We start from the raw sequence: 23,525 nt of genomic DNA on the forward strand, positions 1-23,525 counted from the left end.
CAGCTGGTCAATACTCATCAGAATGTCAAAAAAAATCATGAAGAATTAGAAATTGTCAGGAGGATAAAAAAAAAAGATGAGGTTCTCTGACTGTCATCAAAATAATAAATAGCTTTTTCAGGAAATTCCTTGAAACTTTTCCATTATTGACAGACTTGTACCAGACATAACGCTGCTTGATGGTTTTCTCTGCAGCATCAGCAAATCACAAAGCAGTATTTTTGTCAGTACTGTTGCTGCAGTTGGCCAATATAGTCAGAAAGGAATCTTTCATGCTTTAGCTTTGGAGGGAGTGGTGTCAATTCTCAAGTGTGATTTCTGTTACACGTATAAAAATGTACTAGGAAATAATTTTTCAGTCCATATTCTTCTCTTGATCCCATCACTTCTACATCCGTGCAAAATCAGATCATTTTAGTTAAAGATAGTTGAGATTTATATAATTATTGTTAAAAATATAATGTGTCCTAGTGAGCACAAAGTAAACAAAGGACAACAGGTAATTAAAGATATCAAGGACAAACAGGATACAGCAACACTACTGAGAATCCATCAAATGCATCAGAACAGACAGTGAAAAATCATAGTATCTAGAAAACAGCCAGAAGTCAAATAGGAAGCAGAATAGGAGCTGTTTTCCTAAAATAAGCTGAAAAAATGCCAGAGTAGAAGATGGTAAGTCAAAGAACAGTTTTTGGCAATGCCAATTGCAGCAAGTGGAAAAGCCAGGCTAAGGTCCTAATTAGAGGAAGTAATAAAATTGGGTGCGTATCCTGAAAATGAGGCTGTAAATACTAATTCTGCTAAGAAAAAAAAGAAACAAATTACTGTGGGTGAAAGGTAGTATGAAGTGCAAAGAAATAGGACTAGTGAGAATAGAGGATATTTTAGTTTGACTGAATACAAAACCACAGAGCCAAGCATAGGTAATGAGAAATCCTTGAGGGATCTGCATACTGGAGGTGAAGTAATAGGCACAGAACAAAAGCAACCGCTAACAGTCTTCCATAAACACTCATTCTGCTGCGGGAGTTGTCAGCAATCAGAGGGAAATCTTTTACAGTGTTTGTAAAATGTAGAACCACTAAACCTTTCAGAAAGAAATAAGAGAGATACAGGTAATTGTGCAATTCTCTTTAGTGGCGGTACAAACCTTCAGGAGGAGAATGGTAAATTCAAAGAAGAGCTCAGAAGATGCTGAAGGTCTTAAAAAACAGAGTTATGAAAACTTACAGATGATGACTTTTTGCCTTTGGCAGGGATGTTATTTGAAGATTTTGATGATGTTCTGAGGCAGGAATCTTACATTAACAGTGCAGAACTATGTGCAATAAGCTGTAAACCAAGAGGCAATTTTGAACAGAGGGAAAGGGCTGCAATTAGAAACAACTGCACAGATGTGGTAGGCTGGGAGAGTCCTCTGTGGGGTCACACCTGGTAGTGACAGAACATCACAGGGAACGGTAAGAACAGTTCTGTGGTACACCCACATATACTGACATACTGGTTGCTGTTGTTCTATTTATTTATTTATTACAAAAATGAAAGGCTGTATTTTTCAGCTATTTGTAGAGATAGGGAAAAGAGGAGTGTACTGAGTGTAACAGCTAAATAAAGCAGAGCTGCATTGTTCAGGGATGTTGGTGCACTGTGTATGTTTGTTGATCCTTCTGAGCAGATGTGAGACTCGGCGTTCCCTTCAAGTTCTTCCTGGTTGTTGTCACAATCAGTGAATCTTGGTTTTTGAAAAGGTAGTTACAGATGTACGATAGCTCCCAGCAACTCTCAGGTTCTACCAGTCCTTCCTGGAGGTGATTACCACAGATGTAATCTCTGAGGAGGGGATGCTATAAGGAAAATAATGGTTTTAAAAGTCTGTGTCATTGTATGTTGACAGCTGTTTATTGAGGTCCTTGCTTGTCTTCTTGCTATTGTTATACATCACTTTCTGGATTAAGCTGGATTAAACGTTTTCAGTTAGTCGTATTGTTCAGACTACAGTCCAGCTCACGTGATCTAGAGCGCTCAACCATCCAGTGTTTAACCACAATCTATTTTGATTTCAAAGGTCTTAAAAATAGCATGCAGGGCATGTCTTTATTAGCATCAAATCATGCTTTGGAAACAAGTCTCCCAGCTGCCTCCAGTTACTGTGTTGTTGTTCACACTGCAATGTGAGTAAAATGGAATTGTTGTGGATGAAAGGAAGAGACAGGCTTGCTTTGAGATACACCTACCTGATGATCGACAGATGAGTTCAGTGGATCAGAGTGGAGCTAGTCTGAGGCACAGGGTAGACTTCACGTGTTAAGCAGATGTTGGATCCTCAGCACAAATGATTTCATTCTGCAAATCCTCTCCTAAGGCACCGTGCTGCTTATTGACGTTGATGTCTGAATCTGTGCTGCAGGAGGATTAGTATGTATTCTTTCCTTCCTGAACATACATCTGTAAACCTGCTTGTGCAAATCACAGCTGAGGAAGGGTGTAATCCTTCCCCTGTCACATACTGCTGTGCTTTTCTGCCATTGTTCTCTGTTCACTGTTAGGAAACATTGTAAGAGCATTTCCTTTTAGCTAACTAATTTCAAGATTCTAACATGAAAAGAGTGGTTGCAGACCCAGTCTGGTGCAGAGAAGTCAGTTTCCTTCCAACCACTCAGTGTAAAGTGGTGGCAGTGTTAGTGCCTCTGTGTGGCTTAACCATGCCCTTCTGAAGACTAGACAAACTAGGACACGTAGAAAAGTCTTACTCAAAGCATATTTTCTCTGTCCTTAAGCTAGTATTAAAGTTCTCTGGGGTATTTTCATTAGGCTGTATTTTTCTCTCTTGATTTCAAGTTGCAATTTCCCTTGCAAACACTTCTCAAAATACTTCTGTGAAAATGAGTTTGCCTCTGTTCAAATATTCTGGCAGCTCATAATATCTTTGACTGAACTGACAAATAGCTTGACAGTGTTCCTGGAATCTGCCACGATACAGTTTTAGAAATCATAATGCCAAGCAAGGTAATAATCTAAATGAACATTACTGCAGCCGAGCATTCACATTCCTGACTTTCTTTAATTCAATTATGTCAGCCAAGTCCCCAGTTGCTGAAGTTATTGTTTTTTTTTCCATAATAATGGTAAATATTTCAGTTTAGTGTTTCCCTGTTAACGCATGACTACCACTTACGTTTTATGGTATTTGTTTCCTTAGATAAAGGGTGAACAATTGGAACGACCTGAACGTACAATTGCTAAGAATTAGCTTCAGGGCAGGGATTCCCATGTTTTAATTAGCTGTTTAAATCATATTTTTGTGGACGTATTTTTAAGATGCTGATGCTTATTAGGATTTTTCATTACTGTTTGAGCCCCACTCATCATGGTTTACACAACCAAGAGAACCAACCTCCTTATTTCCCAACCCCAACTGCAGCTGAGGAAATCTCCTTCCTGAGTCACAACAGCAGGTAATTCAGCCTTGAGTGGGAGCAGAAAATTTAACTGTGATTTCTAACGATTTGGGAAATTACGGTATTTGGGCTATGCAAAGATAATAGCGAGTCTATGTCAATCAACCTCCAATAGCAAATATTTCTTAAATGTTAGGATGAAGTCTTGTGTCACATTTTTGCATGTATCGAAACAAGTAGAAGCATTACTCAACATCTCTGGTCTTACCGTGAGTGAATAATGGTATTTACTAAATAAATCCGCATTAATATTTTACAAGCAAAACAGCTTTCCTGCAGGTTTTCAGAGCACGCTACTTCTTGTGACACATGAATAAAGTTGAGGCTTTGGTTTAGCAGTGTGAAAAATTGTTTATGAAGAACACTTAATCATACAATCATAGAAATCCCTGAGCTGGAAGGGACCCACAAGTACCATTATTCCAGCTCCTGGCTCTACACAGGGCCATCCAAAATTGAAACCCTATGTCTGAGAGCATTGTCCATACACTACTTGAATTCCAGCAGCTTTGGGCCATGACTGCTGCCCTGGGCGCTCTGTTCCAGTGCCCAGCCACTCTCTGGTAAGGAACTTTTTGCTGATACTCAAACTTAAGGCACATGTTCATGAATTCAGTCATTAACAGCAAAAAGAAACAGGTGTTTCTTAGTTTCAGAAGCTACAGATGGTCAGATTACCTGTGGAATATCTGCCTCAAAACTTTCTGTAGTACAGTGTGTGGAACCAGGAAAGAGGTCAGTTTAAAATGTATCTGGCGTTTAATAGAAAGCAGAAGAATAAAGTAATTTTTAATAAAAATAACATTTTTAAAGAAATAAATGTTGAGAATTCCTTACTTTAATAGACCAGTGAAATTCATAGAAATGCATGTTATCTGTCTGTTGGATCATGGAGCATTCAATTAGAGTATGTTTCTTGAGATCCTCAGCACATGCACTTAAAAATTCTGAGGCTGTTCTTTAATATATATATCTCCTCTGATTGCAAATCTCTGAGGTTTGTAGATTAGTTGCACAGCACATTAGAACTACTTTCTCAGTTGGTAGAATTATACAAGTAGTTGTACTAGACCTCAGGTGTAAAATTACTGCTAATAGAAATTCAGATGTTGTGCTGTGACTTAAGAAGTCTTAAAGATCTTTAACACTCTTCACGTGTTTCTAAACGTTGCTTTTTCAGGTACTGCTCTTTATCAAAATGCCTACTTGGTTTGCTTTTGACACATTTCATGTCTTAATGCCTTTCAGAGAGAGCAACAGTAATGTCTAGAGATTGGGAATATACTTCTGCTTACAGCAGAACAGTTCAAAAAAGCTTTTTTGATATCTGGAAGCTACAAATTCTCTTGAGCCATGGCTGCTTGGTTAGAAGGTTTCTGAAATTGCAAAATAATGTTTTGCTACCTCTTACTTTCTCGTGTCATTGTGCATTCCATGCCATGCCGCAGTATGTATTGACCATTTATCACTGAAGCACAGATGTGTGTGCACTGGCAAGTTCAAGAGTGCACTCTGTCTCCCTACAGGAGACTCTTGCAGATGTCTTTCCTTGGTCCAAGGAGCATGCTAGGTTAAAAAATGAAAGCTCGCTTAGTTTTCTTAATTTTGCCCAAGATCTTAACTTGACAGCTTGCTTCATCATCATGCTCAGAGCTATGGAAACTTAATATAATACATATTTCATATACTTACCTTGTCCTTTTCTCAGCAGCTCTAGAGTGCCAACTTTTGACCATGTTCATACTGAATATTGCTTCCAGGGGTCGTGCTGGTCTTATACAATAAGACCTTTAATGATGATTTGAGAACCACTGAAAGCATAAATAAAATGGCCAAAGTTTCTGCAGTCACATGACACAGGTGCATTGTATTTGAATCTTTCTGTTCACTCTTGTTTGTCATTAATGGGAAGCTAAATGGAAATAGGAGCTTAGTATAGCTGTCATAATGCTTGGAGTTCTGTGTTGAAAGTAGTATTGCTGTGAACTTAGTGGGCTTATCTCAAAGTGAAAGGTTAGAACATGTCATGAAATTAAATTATTGAAAGACACCAGGATAGCTGCAGTGATAAAGTGCAGTAAAGTCCTTAACTAGTAATGATGACGTTCTCATTGGTTTGGGCTCTTAGTAGCAAACAGGAGTGTGCAAATTAAACTACTAGACCATCCATGTCACTGCAAGTACAATTCTAACTTTTGTGGCTTCAGATGTTACAGATGGATTGTAATTTGACTTTGGACAATGTTCTGTGGACTTCTTGAGAAGAAAAAATGATGCATAGATTGCGTGGGCAATCGGGTGCTGTCATCTTTGGCTAAATAAAACAAGATCAAACCATATGGAACATGAACAGTCTTAGCATTTAAATTACACCAAAACCATCACTGCAATTTAGCTATCTTTTTCAAGAACCAGAATATTTTACTCCTCAAGCCCTCTCTTTTCCTACTCTTTTTGGTTGATTATTTGAGCTACATCTTTTCAAACACTATTCCAACAAAAGCATTATCACCAAGATGTTATTGTTTAATTAGATGGTGCTTATCAATCATTTTATGAAAGGTAACATTTTGTCATTGTTACTTTTCCTCTGTGTAAATAAATTAGATTCTCAGTATGCAGAACCATGTCTCACTTCATTGGTGTGATGAATTAATGAATTATGGGCAGTAAAATGTTACATTCTTGCACCTCCTATAATATTTTAGGAAATGGGTAGAGATAACACAAGTGCATCCATAACACAACAGAGGCAGCAGAGGCTTCTACTGAGTCAACCAGATCCAACTCGCACACAAAACTTCATTGCATGAAAAGAGCTGCACGGACCACTTTCTTTAGAGCCTGTCAGATTTGCATAGTGATTTTTGGTGTTTTCTCTTTTGTTGTTGTTGTCGAATGGATAAAATCCCAGAGAAAATTAACAAAACCGTATCATGAACTGGAATGGAAGGCACACAATTTGTAATGGCTCGTGGGGTTTCTGATCTTGAAATATCCACAGATGCCTCACACAGACAGTAACTGGTTGATGGTAGCTGTGTTTTCTGATCCAAATCTAAGAAATTTCAAATACCGACTATAAGCAGAGCTGCAAAGTTGCCCTTTTCAACAACAGTGTGAATTGTTTGATTTTACCTTTTGTAAAGAGCTTCAAAAGTATCTGGAGCTAGATTTTGCTTGAGGCTACAAATGAAATAAAAACAAATGCGTATGTGCTTCCAGGGACAGTTCATTGCTCATAATTCGGTATAATTCATGCATTCTCCCAACAGTCATTAGTCACGCATTTAAAGAAGCAATTTGAAAGAGTAAAGACATAATAACTAGTTTAACTTAATCTCTTTACATCTCAGAAAACGGTGTGGCTGAGTAGCAAAGTTAGATGAGCAGATTTTGTTCAACTGCTGTTGTTCCCATGTATGTATCAACCACTGGGATTTGGACATCTGCGTGGAATATAATTACAATTTTATTCATAACTTTTATGACTTTGATTTCCAAAGAATTGCCATTTTATCTCATACCGAGTTTATTCCCATATTAGGACATTGAAATAAAAAAATAAAATCACGTGATTCAACAGATCTCCAAAGACTTTGTAAAATAAAACGAGGAATAAATGTATTTAATCATTATGCAAATTGCTAATCACCGTAAAGCAGCAGATATCACTGTGAAAGAAGTGGTAGTGTTAGGGTTTCTTTATGAGAACATTATTACCCAGATACTAACCCCAAATGTTCAGCTAAAAAAGGCCCAGTGAATCTGTCACAAACAGCTTCTCTAAATGTACTCTCAAAGCAGCACATATACTTAAAGTGAAGTAACATTGCCAATGGCTTTATAACCTTCAAGCTTAATGTGCTTGGTTTGCAAGCTGCCTGAAAACAATTGCTTTCTAAGTATGTAATTTGAGTCTTTGAATGAAAATCCAGATGCAGAAAGAGTTTAGTGTCTTTCCTTCCAAATGTATGTTTTAAATATTACACCCATTGAGGGTATGACTTATTTAGCAGTATCTTTATGTGGGGGGTTGGTAGGGGATTGTTCTTAAACCATATTCATGGCGACAGCTCAATGTAGAGCACAGCGGCTTTGGTTAGTGGAAAGCAAACAAATGAGGAGGTGAGAAAACAATGCTGGAGTCGAGATTTTGACTTGTATAAAGCAATGGAGATCTATATTGACTTCACACAGAGGGCATTTGTAGTTTTTGTGTGTATTTGTTGGAACCATACGAGCATCACTAGATTCAGTGACTTATCACGTCTACCCCGTTGCTGATTCATGCACAATGGTAGTTCATAAATGAGAAATGAAGCTGCTTTAAGGAGTTTCACCTGGAAGGAACAGGATTATACTTCTGCTGTCTGTGGCTCTGCTCCTTGCTTCCTGCTGAGCTGGGTGCTGCTGTCTGAGGAAGTGGGAGTTAAGGGTTAGGTTAAGTTAAGGGTTAGGAGCCTTTCTCTGTCTGTGCTGAAGCAGCTGCACAATTTAAGTGGCTCCTCACAGGTCAAACTGTGAGGACCTGCACAGGACTCATAGCAAAGAGGATGTGTGTATTTTCTAAGAAGTAAAAACCTCACTGGTCTTGGCTGTGTTCTCTCTGTCCTCTGAAAAGTGTAACTTCATTGACATATGTTCAGTGGCAGACTTGTCTTCTAACTGTGTTACATAAATTCCAAGGCAGATAATAGAAGTGCTAAGAAGTGCTTTAACAGGTGAACCTCAAGTTTATTTTACAGACACATGTTCCTTGGCCTCCCAATTGGGCATTCAGCTTTTCTGCCCTGTAGCACTGGGCTTAGCTCTTGTGCTGGGAGTTCTCTGATGATTACCCACGCCCAGCTGCCCCAGTTTCAATCTCCTGCTGCCTTGGCATCCTGTGATACATCACTCCTCCTAGTCCCAGAATTCTGCTGCTGGCCTCTTCTTTTTACTTGCCTGCTTTTTACCACCTACACACTCCCTCCCACACATCCCCGTTTCTGAGTAAGTGATTTTAAATGTAGGTTACTTGCTAGCAGTGGGAGCCCTGACGGGTGTTCAGAAGTTAAATCAAACGTGTTTGTTGTCAGAGATAGATATGGAGTTATGGTTAAACAGAGGTTTGCATCACATGCAGTAGGCATCAGGGAGCAACCAAGGGAGCTCCCCAGCACGTGGAAACAAACGTTGGAGGGATTAAGGCCTTACTAATTTATGTAGTCAGTTTCTATAGAGCTTCTCCACAGATTGCCACAGGATTTCATTGCCTGAGGAAATGGTTTCAGTTGAGATGCTAAATCATCACTACATGACCTCTTATCCTCAGGCCATGTTAGAAGTCAGCCTGTCTTCCCTCCAGCCCTAATTCCTCCTTCCCCTTACTGCAGATAGCCAGATTGGAGGCCCTTCACTAAGGTCAGGGAAAGGGAACTTAGGGCTGGAGAAAGCATTAAAAAAAAGCTCTGCTGTGCCTCTGAGTGGCTGAAACACTGTGTGTAGGGGATAACTATTGTGAATTTGCAACCAAAAGTGCAAGTAAATGTTCTATTTTTCAGTCTGGTCTTGAAGTTGTATCTGTTGGCAGTGCAGGGGATCAATGAGGACTCCTAAGTTTTGTCTTCACAGCTTCCAGTAAGCTGGTATGTCTGTGGGATGCGTAGAGGTACGAGAAGCTTGATGAAAGTAAGGTTGCTAAAAAATATTTAACTTTAGACAGGGAAAAGAGGCTTTTTAACACATGCTAATGAGAGGAAGAGTTCAGGCAGAAGTGATAATATATTTCTAAAGCCTAACTATTAAAAGGACCAGCAAAGAGTAATCAAGCCAAGGCAATGTTTTCAGTTTTAGGTATTTCAACACAAGCTGGAGCAGACAGTTGGTTGATTTGTTCCAGCCACCCAAATCTATCAGCTGTGAGTGCTGGCACAGTGCTGTGCTAAAGCAGCGATAGAGCTTCTGGCTCACAGCTGGCCCTCATTCATCCTGCTTGAAGCACAAGCAGAGTAGATGAGCATCTGTTTGCCCTCGTCATTGTAGACATACCCTTTGGCACCACTCTAATGGATAAACAAAAGTGATTTTGTTAAAAAAAAAAAAAGAAATATTTCCAATTCTTACCATATTTGTCCTTCAAAAGAAAGAAACAAAGAAAAAGGGTAGGAAAGAAAAACAAACCAGAAGAGCAGCTGGAAGATTTCAGCATAAAAGGCCACATGGTTGAGTTCTAAACAATGAGTAGTTATCCATGCTGACAATGACTTAATGGTAACTTATTTGACAATTATTTTCAATTTTTTTTTAAAATTTCTGAAATTTTGACCTACAAAAGCTGCTGGCAACATCCTGCAGTAGGACAGAGGTGGTTAATCTTGTTTCCTAATGCAGAGTACAAGTAAAAAAGCCATTTTGATTTAGAAAGAAAAATGTAACGTTCTGGGTCACACTAATCAGAAGCAGTTCTGCACATTAGCGGTAGCTTAACAAAAGGTCTGTGTGTTGAGAATGGAACATACAAGAGCGTAATACCTGCTCAAGGATTTTTTCTATACTAAGGATTTATTTGGATATTTATTTATATATTTCATATTGTTATTAATAAATCAATATTAATTTATTAAGCATAACATATGAGCCCAATGTGATCACCTTAAGCCAGCCTTGCTTTCTTGCTAAAGCATGTAATGATATTTTTGTTGATGACTTTGCTACAGTACTCCAGAAAAGTTCTGATCTCAGACCTTTCACATCATGTGTTAAAGTGTCCAGGCACAGCCTGGGAATATTTCTTTCATTTTCACAAGTGTAAACCCCAACACTTTGGGCCTTTCTGGGAAATCTATCACTATTGGGGTATTCCCTGCCAAGTCAAAATATCCACTGCTGTTTCCTTAAGAAAAAGCATCCTGATTGAGTGACTTTTCCCAGGAGAGACACAAAAGAAAGAGCTCACAGCCAACCAGAGGTGTCCTGACATTCTTAGGATCCTGGACTCAGCTCTTGACACTAATGCAGACTCCAGGCACTAGCTGCTCTCAGGAAGTCTTTATTCACCAGTGTATTGGGTGGGTCAGATATTTTATCTTCCTCTTAAATAAACAAACAACTAACTTATAATATGCTGACACAAACTATTTGCCTTAAAAGAGGCAATAGGCCTTGGGGAGATGTTTATGATACAGGCTGGGTTGACTTAGCAAGCAGCAGCTGGTGCTTTAACTCTGCTCGATGTTGGAATGATCTTCTGTACCGCAAGGTAGAGAGGCAGAAAATGCAGCTGCATCTTTCTGGAGCTAATTTTAAAAAAGTAATGAGCTGGTAATTACCACTTTTCCCAGCTGGTCTTTATGAGGGTAAAAGGTTTAATCATAGATGGAGGATGGAAGAGGAAAATACTAAGCAGGCTGCAAAGCGGTGTTATAAATGTCTCTCCTGGAGATACTTAGAAACGTGAGCTCTTGTTGGCTGGGAGGAGCTGGAAATGAAGATTACCCATGTAAGGCTATTTGTCTGAACTTGGGGCTGTGCTTTTTTGTACGTAATTGTGTACATTTATCTGGCAGGATCCATGGTGATGGTTTCACGTTGGCTCTGCTTGCTGCTGCCTCCTTCAGGTCTAGCCAAACTTGGGCAAGCAAACTGAACCCAGCTCACTCTGAAAGATACAAACTGAGGGGGATTTGTTGTGGAGGTTTTTCAGCTGGCATTTCATTTCTGCTTGATTTGTAAATAGAAGTTTAATTAAAGCGGTAAAATATAAATATTTATGCACCAATTTAGCTAATGTTGGCTTCTATTTATAAACAAGAGCATCTTGTAAGAGGTTCTTTTAGACAAGTGACTAAAGTAAGTATAGAGTCCCTCTGCGAAATTAACTGCGCTTCATTTTCTCATCCAAAATATACGGTGTTTGGCAATAATTAAACCAAAAAGTGACAATGGGGAAGGTTTGGTGGGAATAATGCTGGAAGTTCTTAATCTTTGGGAGAACCAAAAACCAAAAAAGGTTGAGTTGTTGTGGTTGTAAGGTTTTTGTTTTTGTTTTGTTTTTTTGGGGAGTGTTGTTGGTTGTTTCTACTGTTACTGTAGAGAAATGGAAGGTAATAGGGCAGAGTAGAGGTTGTGATGCAGTGGTGTTATGATCAGTTTCTATTTGATAACTCTTCTAAATGACTTACAAGGCATTATATCATGCAGGTGTGTTTCAAGGCTTCATTTTGCAAATGACAGCTATGGGCTGTTTGGTAGTTGGCCCATGGCATGTTTTTTTCTGTCAATTTTTACATCCTATCTATAGAGATGATAGGATCATTAGCAGATGATTTCCATACCACTTTTTTTTTTTTTTTTTTTTTTTTTTTACCAATGGGGTTCATTAATTTTGCCACTTATGTTTTGTCTTCTTTTTGTAACTTCATTACATGTTTTCTGACTGAAAATAATTATCTCAATATAGAGGAGAAAGAACTATCATAAATTCAGCCAGTTTGCAAAGGTAACTGGCACTTCAAGGCTGAATTCACCTGTATATTCAGTGTCCTTGGATGAAATCTTCATAGAAGTGTGTATAAATCTCTGATGATATCTTTGGGATATTGTGTAAAGCAGTGAGGCCTGACAGCATTGTGAGCATTAAACTAGCACTTTCTAATACATTCTTTGCATGCTTAGTTTAACATATGATGATTATCTTGATTTACTTTTTTGATGGCATATCAGTCGGAGTTGGATGGATTTGACACCTAAGTGTTGAATAATAAAAGCATATTTTGGTCTTGTTAGGAAACAATAATTTATTGTACAAACTACAGTGAAATGGCTTTAAATGACTCAAAAACTTGTTTTATCTCATCTTATGACTGTGCAAATCACAATAGGGTAATGTAATAAAGAACCCAGATCTGAATCTTTCAATCTATGTTTGTTTTCTTACTGATTTTTCATTTCCTATGATTATAATTTAAATCTTTATTAAACTTCCTGAGAGTCAAAGCTTGAAATAGAGCTCTGCATTGCTAATCAATTAATAGATTCAGAACTGAAAAGACAGCTCCTGTCCCATGTCTTGTGGTGGAAATTAGATCAGGGAATGCCTAAAGCTGGCCAGCAAGCCGTGCTGTGCACCAGCTCAGGTTATCTTCATTGCTGCCTCGGGTCAGTGTCAGTCCCAGACAGCCAATGGACCACTAAACTTTTTACAAAGTGGCAGAAAGGCCAAAAGTCTCATCCTGCACACAGTGGGAATGAAACATAACTCAATATTTCCTCATGAATTGATGGCTGGGACTAGTTTGACAAAAGGTGACGCTGCGCTGAGTATTTATCACTGATGTGCAACTGGGGCTGTCAGGGACACAGGACTGGCAGCAAAGCTCCTTTGCTGTACCCTTCAGTACATTTGTGCTCTGTGAGAGGGACAAGAAAATTCTAGAGTTTGTGGCTGACATTTATTTTCAGGTGTGTACAGAGGCCATGCTAATATATCACATTTCTATAAAGCTGGGCTGAGCTAAAGCAGTCAGATCCGGATTGGGTTTGCAATATCAATTCGTCTCTTCTCATGCATGAATTTAGGTGTGCAGAGTCCCTTTGGCTAATTAAAGGATTTATTTAGTCATATAAAGTCACTGAACCATAAGCAAAACCCTCAAAGTATGAATTCTGTGCAAGGAGAGAGATATTTTTGCATATTTGTTCATCAGAAATACTTGTCTCTTGCTGTTACTTGTACTGAAATGGATCCGTTCCTACTTTTGCCTTCCCTTCCCATTCCATCGAATAGCCTTTGAAGTCAGTTATGGGAAAAAAATAGTTATCTGCTATAGCAGATGAGTATGAGGGAAATACACCTAAATACACCTCCTGGTGCTTTGGTCAGCCAAAAGGAAATGAAAGCACCTTTCATGGTGGTTGGTAGGAGACAAACATGCTAATAATGCAGCAGCTGCAAACTGGGCAATGACAGCCAAGGTGGGAAGGGCAGAAGAGAAAAATGTGAAGGCTAAGGCCATCTGAAACAAGGGATTTCATATTTTAAAGGGTGCTCAGGATATAATTAGTGAATGTCATATCTTTACATTGTTTAATTTCTTTCTTTCTTTCTTCTCTCATTTGTAATGCTTCCGTATTCAGGAAGTTGAGGTAGGTTTCCACTTTTAACTTGTAAATATCAGTATTTTATAAATATCACAATGCATATTACGTTTTAAACTCTGATTGCCAACTATTGATAGTTCTGAATAGAACATATTAATACATGCTGGTTATTAATATGTTAATTTTGGTTTATTAACATGTTAATATTAGACCAAGAGAGTAGGTTTGTATGTTGCAGCAGGTGTAAGGTGTCTTAAGCACATTGATAGCTTTCCCAGTAGGAAGTTCCAAAACAGCTTTGTGTAGTCACTTTTTGCATTACAGTATTTTATTGAATATGAATGTTAAACTCCTTAATCAAGTTCCTTGCATTTATTACTTTTTATATTTAACAGCATACATATTTAGAGCATCATATATTGCTATACCTAGGCATTTTTCTTCTGTTAAAGGAAATGACAGTGAAATGATGGTATTCATTTGGGGATGTAACATACTCTCCTGCTAACAAAAGTCATTTCTAGTAAAGGTGGAAGTTCCTGCCATGTCTAAGCATAGAGCCCCATCTGTTTTTGAAGTCAGAACTTTAGGTGGTGTTTAAATGAGGTGGAGATTTTCTGCTCAGCCATATCTTTAGGGTGAATTTCACCTTTACAGTGCTGTAAACATTCAGCTGCATTTCTCACTAGCATCCATGCTGAACTGAAGCTCTAGTGCCATATTTTCTGATTTCATGCTGGCATAAATTGTTTTAAAGTGCATTTAACCAACTTGATTTAATGTACGAATGGTCATTATTTACTCCTATACATACTAATGACTTCTATGTGTGTAAAATATCGAAGATTTTCTCTGTTCCGCTCTTTAGCTTTGTGGTTTTTTTTCCCCGTATCTTTTCTCATGTGTTTCCTTACATTAAATCCTGTAGTTACAGGCATATTCCAAAATAAATACAGCTTTAATTTTCAAAACAGAATGCAAAAGGTGAAAAGGGGAATGAATGACGTTACACAAGAGATGGGTGCTTTGTTGTGGGTTGGTTCTTTTCTTCTTTTTCTTTTTGAGCAAGGTGCTTTTTTCTTTAAAATACTCCTTTGAAACGGAAAGTGAGATAAACTTCCTTTCCAATCCTCATTTCAAAACTGGCTCCATATGCCGGCAGTATAAGAAATCTTTCTTAGGGTTTGAATTATTTAACAGTTTCTGATGCTGAAAACCAAGCAGCAAAGCAACACCTAGAAGAGAAATTGTACACAGGGAATTAATAAATAAATAATCGTGTTTCCTGAAAGAAGTATTCTGCTCAAAAGTCTTCAAACAGAACAATAACCTTATTCAGAAGAGTTATTAATGCTCAGTGAATTTAGCAGAGCATCATAACCAATTACAAAGCATTGTGTCGCAATGAGTTATGAAAAATATTCTTTATTCTTACTGTGTAATATCATCACAGTTCATGAAGTCAGCACAAACATTTAGCAAATATATTCTTTGAGAAAGGAAATACTTTTTCCTGTGATAATCATCCAGCGTTGCAGCCAGTCCCCTTGCTGCAGGTGGCATTTCCCATTTCCTGCCACCCGAGTTGCAGGACAGCAACCCACTCTTCTCCATGCTGTGTTTGTGCTTCCCTGACACAGCCCTCACCAGGGAATGCACTGCATACAGCATACAGTGAGGATATCTTGCTCTGCTTGCAGCAGCTCTGTGGGCTGTTCTGAACCTGGAAAGCAAGACAAAGTGACTTCCAGTCTCCAAATTGTTCCAAGCTGTGTTGATAGGATAGCAAGGGAGCATGTGAAGTTCAGTTAATGGGAGATCAATGGTAAGCAAAGCCCTATGGAAAACATAATTTAGGCATCTTACTCACACCAATGGGTTTTTCAGTTACCATCTTGGCAGGAAAAAGAAACCAAAATGTCATTCTAATTGGTAAAGACATCTCTTCAGAGACAGCCATCAAGAAAAGATTGTAGAACATAGGAAATATTAAAAAGGAAATAAAGATTAATATGCAGGAAAATATAACAGTGATATGGAAATGTTCCATGCTTCCTCACTTGAAATGCGTTATTCTGTTGTTATCACTTCCTCTTGCAGAGGACACAAGTGATATATACAGAATAAGCTGAATATTATGAGTAAAATGAATATTGCAGTTGGGTTTGATTCCCAGTTCTCCAGAGTGTGGGGTTGGTGGTTCTCTGAAGCGAGTGAAACTGCTTTCAGGTAAATATTTGCTCAGTACATAGAGTGCAAATTAATCAGGCACACAGAAGGGTCTGTAGAAAGGCTGGAAGAAAAACCCTTGTTTGCAACAACAACCAACTGACCAATTGCTCTGATAATTCCTACCTTCTTAGCTTTATAGTACAGTCTGAATTACATAAAACAGAACCCGAAGAATTATTGTGGAATCTTATCCTTACATCTGCTTTAAGGAGTCCTAAAAGATAAAATCTACAAAAGCAGTCACTGCAAATGTTTGTGGATGTTATTATAATTAAAGTGTAGTGCTTCTGATATTACTGCTGTATATCTGAATGTTCACAGTGGTGAGATTTATGTCTGACCAAATAATATGTGCATTTCAGACTCTTCTGTGCTGGTCTTTTACACTTTGCTGGCATGCTTCATGTCACATTATCTTTATTATCAAAAGTTGTTGGCTAATAACAGTTATCAGGAAGTCCATAATTAAGGGTATATTTTGAAAAGTAGTCAGAAGATTTGATGTACTGAATGCAAGGGGGTTTTATTCTTCAATTTCTAGCTTGCATTTACTACTCTTCAGAGCATAACCTGTTACTAGTTTCTTCTGATTTGGGCTGAGTGTGTTATAATCAAAAGATGAGCTGAGCTGATTCTTTTGTAGTTTGGTTATGTAAAATTGTACCAAAAAACTTATATTTTTCCTGATTTTCCTTTTTTTTTTTTCTCTTTTCTCTCCCCATTTAGGATGATTATGTCAGAAACTGGAATCCAAACAAGCCTTTTGATCAAGGTAAAGTCAGTATTTTGTGATTGTTTTCTGTCATTTTTTGATATCCCCCTATACTTTATACTTTTCTTGTTCCATCTGTCCCATGCACTCATGAAGAGCTATATTCATACTCACACCTCACTCCCAATTTAGTCACAGCTTGAGGTGTTTTATATATAAGGGTTTGACTCATTTCTGTATTTTTTAGCTGTGTTTTTAAATCCACATCCATTCCAGCTTATTTTCAATGATGATATCTATATACCTACTCTGTAACCATGAATCTCAGTAAAAAATGCAATGTGAAGCAGGTATGCTCATGTAACTATTCTTTCATGTTAAAAACTTGTTAAGCAAATGTCATAAATGTAATTACTGCATTTCCTAGCACTCAAGAGGACATTTCTTTGAAGCCAGTTGTAACGTGTGAAGTATAGAGCTGATTTTCAAAAGAGAAGATAATGGAATATATACCACTGATTCAGAGTCTGTCAATGACTTTTAGCACTGCCTTTGTCATGGTGATATGCTAAGTTATAGCAGGTATAGCATAGCACCAGCAATTTCCAGACTGTCAACAGAAGATGGGAAAAAGAAATAAAAAAATATTTTGATTGCTGTGTCCAGAGTAGCACTGAAACAACAGCCATGCCAGGAATGACTTCTTTAATTTACAGTTTAAATGGTATTTCAGGTAGTTTCATGCTGACTGTTCTGTGCTAGCAACAGGCTTTTCAGTGTGGTAAAAGACATCATTCTAAATGTCGTAGATTGACATCACTGGAAGCGATAGTAGCCCTCATGTTGCTGGAGATGGTGGATTGTATTGGGTAGTTGGTGTCACATCCATGTTAAAAAGCCCATTGGTTCATCCTCTTGTAGCTGGGCATGGAAGTTGTGCAAGCCAATAGCATGACAATGATTTTGTCCTTTTAATCAGTGTTGTTTTAACTCGGCTATTTGTTATGAATGTCAAACTGATACTGCCTTTCTGTGACACTGGTTATAGTTCTCTACTGGAGCTGCTTCAGTGAGTGAATATTCAACTTTGTGTGTTGTGTATTTCATTACTTTATGGAGCTTTCTAGAGAAATGATTTGTGGTTATTTCTTGTTTGCTTTTTCAGGATAAATGTTAACACTTGCACAGTTTCTTTTGGTCTGGTAGAACCAATTAATACCTGTTTGATTTATGGAAGATGACAGCATGCTGTATAAAGTGCAGATTCATTCACTTCTCTGTTTGCCTTTTGACGGTTGCTTGTTTTGCCTGTGTGATGTTCATTGAACTTTGTATAATGTGGTTGAGTGCTTGAGGACACATGTGACGTGAGGATATTACAGCTGTAAGAACACAGGTGGATGGTGGGCTTTTTCCCAGTCCCTGAGGCATGTTTAGGATCCTGCATTTCTTTAGCTAGCTTTCATGTGCTATCGAACATTGTGCCTCTAATAATGGCAGTGTCCTAGAATTATCATCAAAACATTCCTCTGTACTCCATTATTTTATCCAACTATAGAGCTCTGGAATTTATAGTACTATTTTGTTGGGGATTTTTTTTATTTTTACCAGATATTATCCTAAAACCATTTCAAAAGGAGTGATAATATATACAGCAACTACAATGCAAATGAATTGCAGTGATGTGAATCCCTTTCGTAGTCCTCTCTCTCTCTTGGATACTGCTTTCAAAGTTCTGTGGCATTGAAAAGGAGCACAAGGCTTCCATATCTGTCTTCAAATTTATTTGTGTGTATAGCCTATGTGCTTTTATATTCGGACAGATATTCCTGCATGCAAGCTGCTCTGGCAAATTATTGAGCAGGCAGGTAGGGTTTTTTCTTTTTCTATTTTGCTTAAAAATAAGAATTAAAAAGAAAAGCCACAAAAAAAAAAAAAAAAAGAGCAAAAGCAACTTAAGCCCCATGTGGAATTAAAGGAAATTGCAAATCAAATAGCAAAACAGAACCACAAGTTATTTTAAAGCAATATTTACACCACTGGAAATGAAGTAGTATGAAATTTTACTTGCAGAACGTACCACAGTGAGATGAAAAAGGGAATCAATTAAGGGAGAAAAGGAACAAATGAATGAAGGGGTAAATAAATAAATGGTAGACCACTGGAGCAGATGAAACACTAATGCTTTCTTTATTTGCTTTCAATTTGAGCATCAGCAGTCATTTATTTCACAAACTAGACATAAAAGGGAGCAGCTTTGTCAACCAGACTTGAATCTCTACAATTGCTGAAATGCTTAGGAAGGAAAAACCCGTTGGAGTCTCTGAGGACACACAGTTACTTTTGAAAAATTAACTTTACATGAATTTCTACATTTCATTGCTATATTTCATGCAATGTATTATTATGTCCGTGTAGTTCCCAGGAACGTTTCTGGGGACATACACATATTAGAGCTGAAGAGGACTGGTTCTCTGTCTCTACTGAAATGGAACTTCAGTTTCAAAGGAAAGGGGAAGATGATGTTTTTGTCAAGGTATATATCCACAGAGAGATTTTCAAAGGCATTAGAGGGATTTAGGATTACAAATCCTATTGACTTTGAATAGAACTTATGCTCCCACCACTTTCAGAGTTCTTATGACCTTCTGTATTCCCAAGAGGTAAAAAACAAAAAGGTAAATCCTGGCAAAATATTGCAAAGAGATTTTGAACTGACATGCTCTAAAACTGTCTTGTTCATTCTGTTACTGAGATTTCTGACTCAGGGCAAAAACACGGATCATTTTAGAGTCTGAAATCACACACGGATACCTTGAAGCGATACAAACAATTGTACATCTGATAAAGATTCCTGTCTCTTTACGAAGAAAGGGATCATTACTCTTTCAGTGTGAAGTATCTCCCAGACTATAGGTAGCCTTTCTTCAGAAGGCAGAGTGCAGACAAGACAGTGCTGTCTGAGGAAGATACTCGGCACTGAATGGATATTCCTGCCCTGCTTTTGTCTCATTTGAATCTTACAAACAGATTTTATTTGTCCATAGATCATTCTTTTTGACAGAGAGGCCACTGCTTCTCTTGGCCATGGTAACATTCGCCCTGGCAAGTATGTTAAAATAGCCAGTCATACCTTTCTGAGGATTCTAGAAATCCCTATAGATCTGAGGTGGATCCAGATACTGATGAGACTAATCCTCAACAGACATATCAATATAAGGGTTTAAACTTGCACACTTGTGGATATGCTGTGTATATGTAGACAGCATACCATTTAAATAGGAAGTGCCAAGACAGTTGTCTATATTTAGTCTTTTCTTCTCCATCCTCCCTGCTCTGATGTTATTTTCTGTGTTGGGTGTTAATACCATCTATGTTTTTTTCTGTGATTCTGGAGATAGAAAACCTTTTTTTCTGTGTGTATTTGTTGGGATTCTTTTATCCCAAGCTTGTGTGCAGATCCCATGGTACAGAATTGTAGTGCCGTGCTCAGCAGTGGGTCTGTGTTCTCCCTACAGCTGTTTTTGAGACATATTCAAAAGGCAGAATTTCAGCTCACAACAAAAAGGTGGTTCTTAGAATGACTGGGGAGAGAAAAAACTCCTCTTGTGCGTGAAGGAAAACAGCCTGCTGCCTCTCTCCTGGGCTATACAGGTTATGAGTGTCAACTCAGTAGGCAAAAGGTAATTTAGCTCAGAGCCCTCTCTTTGGAACAGGTCTGCAGTATTTTCACATTGAAAATATATTTCTAGATTCCACATTCATGTTTTAAAATCATATAGAAACCAAACAGTGCAGTCACTGTGAAGGCTGTAGATGGTTAGATACTGGCTAGAAGTGATCTCCTAAAGGCAGCCAGGTGATACAAAATGTGTTGAACAGCTTTAAAAATGAACTATAGACAGAAGTCTTGGAAGTCAGCAGAGTTCTACATCTAGGCTTGTATTTCATTTGCATCTTTTAAAGAAGAGTAAGCTGGGACCAACCAATGTGATATTCCTTTCTAAAATTAAAAGCTTTCTTTATTCAGCAGATTGAAGTACTTAATTATGCATTTAAAAACAATACACTGCAATCTAGCTGTCTTCTTTCTGCCTGTGATGCAGAGAAATGTCTGCATCTATGTCACAAGGAAATAAACATCTTGTTTTGGAAGAAATCATACATGGTTTTCACTGGAACAAGCCCTAGAGAGTTGCACAAGGTATCTTTGCATAACATGGCTTCTCAAGGGGATTCAACTTCAGTGCTTCAATTGCACGTAGGCAGTACCTGAGTAATCAGAATTTATTTTTAGCCTTGCTACTAGCTCAGATTTGTTTTCATCTTGAAAGTAGGAGAAACCAGTACAAAGGTGAGCATCTTACTGACCAAGCCAAGCTAACAAGGCATTTGGGCTGCAGAAGAAAGATGAGCGTATAGCCTGAAAATGATTGGTAGTCATTAATATTGAACTCAATTCTGTCAGAGCTGCTGAAGTCAGAAAGCAGGAGAGTGGAAGGGGCAGGTTAGCCATAGTTTTTAAAATATGAATCAAAGGATTGTGTGGGGATTTCTTTGTTGGGTTCTTCTATTTTTTCTTTAATTTTTGACAAGGTCATTTCAGCGTTCTTAAGCAGCTTGACAGCTGAGTTGACATATTTTCCCAGTCTCCATTGATTCTGGGGGAAGAAAAGATGGAATCAGGGAAAAAGTTTAGCATAGCACTCGCAAGTCAGAGATTTTGGTACATGTACAGTAATGAAATGTCTGAAGTTCTTCACGTTGACAGACTCACCACAAAATTCATGCACTGTTTTAAGTGAAAACTGTTTAGTGTATGTTTTAAGTTGCTGAACATTTCTACTAAAAGCCACCTTTCAACAGTTGAATTATTGGTAGACGAATAAATGCTGTTAATTTTTATGGTAATATATGTGAGTAAAGAGTACATTATGCTGGGTTTGACGTTGTATGACTGGGGACAAATTTGCCCACTGTATGACTTTCTTATTTCATGAGGCATTTTTGCCCTAAGGATAGGAATGGTAGAAGAGATGGGATGCCCGTTGCAGAGCAGATACACAAACTGTGAATCCAAAACATGTAGGCCATAATTATTAACAAAAAAAGCACACTTGGAGAGGAAAAAAACCACAATTCTATTGAACTATTTTCCCCCAAATATGCACCAAGAACTCTTGAATTGTCATAATGTCTGTTCAGCTTAGTGCAAGTCTCCCCCTTTCCATTTTCAGAAATAGTCAGGACATTCCCCTGTGTTTCCCACTCTTATCTTTATTTTCACTGTCTTTATTCCCAGTCCTTTTCCCTAACATCTGAGAAGCCTGGGGAGCCTTTGCTCTCATTCCCAGGGCTTTTATTTTGGACATTGTAGTGGAAAAAAATCCCAAATCCCTGTTCTACTGTACTGTCAAAATCCTCATGTGCCTTAACAGGACTTACCTATGACTGACTCTGATGTCAGACATGCATATGTAGACCTGACTATCATTAATAACTACAAGCAGAATGTCTTTATCACTTCAAAAAGAATTCCCCTTTATGAGCATTAATGAAAGGCAGAACTGGCAAAATACCCTCACTTTTAAAGAGGAAACACTGCTTTTCAGTGGACTGTGGCCTCCACTGTAGCATAACCTGTGACTTTCACAGTTCAGTAGCCCCATGGAAGTGAATTTGTTGAATGCAGAACTTTATTTCTAGAGACAGATGTATTGCTATTCATGTTCCCACTCCTTCTGCATTGAATTGTACTGAATTCTTTCTAGTATCTGACTGGCAAGTCCAGACTCCAGAAACCCTCTGGCTTCCTGCAGCTGTGCACAATAAAGTTGGCCTAAAATTCATAAGCCTTCCAAAAGCAAAAAGACAATAATGGTAAGCCTATGATGCTGGATGAAAATCATAGAACCTACAATTACTTTTGAACATGTAATTTTCTTTTAGCCCTGTTAAGATGTTCTTTCAGAAAAGCCTGAATAAATTCCTTTCAGAGAGTTTAGTACAGTACGCATCTCTAGCACAAATATATGTTAGCTTTATAATAAATGTTTTCCATTACTGTGCCTCAGATGGCACATTTCAACTAAATAACTTATTTTGCAATTTATTTTTTTGACTGTATTTGAATTAGTTTTAGAAGCTTATTCATAGGACAACTGCACATGAATTATGCTTGTAAATCTTAAGTAAATCAGTAGAATTCTAAAACATGCTAACTGAATCAACAGAATACAATAGCTGAGATACCGCATATGAAATATACATCTTCTCTCAGATGTATTTCAAGCAAATTTGACTGCTTATATCCTCCAAGCAGATGCACCTCTTAGTGTGATAGAAGTGTAATATTAAATTTCTTACAAGCTTGTATGCAACCCATTTTTTCTCATTAAATACAGCATTGAAAGTGACGGAGATGGGATCCCCATCTGTGTAGTATTATAGCTGATGTGCTTTGAACTCAATGATCAATAGGTTGCTTGCCTAGAATTTTATTAGCACGTTGGGAACACTTGTTAGTTTGGTCAATAATAGCACTGACTTTCTTTTAAAATCTTTTATTTCACTGCTTGTGGAGCAGATAATTTTTCAAGGAAATTTGTGCTTTCCCCTCATGCTTGTTTTGGTCCCATTGAAATAAATGCATCTTTGGGAATATCATATGGCCCAGCTCTGCTCTCACTGATATCACTTTGTAAGCAGCAGTTTCCTTCCTTTGGCTGCACTTTAAAGGGATAGGAATTCATTCTTTGAATCCCCCCTCCCAACGTATCATTCAAAGCAGTTGCTTGGGTTTCTATTTTCGTTTTGCCTTGTTCAGTCTCCTGCTTTGACATTATTTGGTTTAAATCTCTTGCTCTGCCATCCCGTACATAAAAGTAATTTGCACTGTATTTAAATGTGCTAATATGGTTGTGAGTCAATAGTAACCATTATTTGACTCTAACCAAAAAGAGACATTCCTGGGGAGGGAAAAGGTAGAAGGCAGAAAATGGGCATTAAAAGATAAAACTCAAACTTTTTAGGAAGAC

General features: G+C 37.9%; 1 protein-coding gene across 2 annotated transcripts in view; it reads left to right on the top strand.

The window, feature by feature from the left end:
* SPOCK1 (SPARC (osteonectin), cwcv and kazal like domains proteoglycan 1) overlaps nt 1–23,525 on the top strand; it is a 255,659-nt gene that overhangs the window by 63,677 nt on the left and 168,457 nt on the right. Inside the window, exons 3-4 of one of the 2 annotated variants that reach the window (XM_015875878.2) lie at nt 13,581–13,589; nt 16,503–16,548. In XM_015875878.2, the coding sequence (XP_015731364.1) occupies nt 13,581–13,589; nt 16,503–16,548 (55 nt within the window). The remainder of the gene's footprint in view (nt 1–13,580; nt 13,590–16,502; nt 16,549–23,525) is intronic. The other variant, XM_015875879.2, reaches the window with a different exon arrangement.

Source organism: Coturnix japonica, chromosome 13 (genome assembly GCF_001577835.2).
Source record: "Coturnix japonica isolate 7356 chromosome 13, Coturnix japonica 2.1, whole genome shotgun sequence".
Lineage (NCBI taxonomy): Eukaryota > Metazoa > Chordata > Aves > Galliformes > Phasianidae > Coturnix > Coturnix japonica.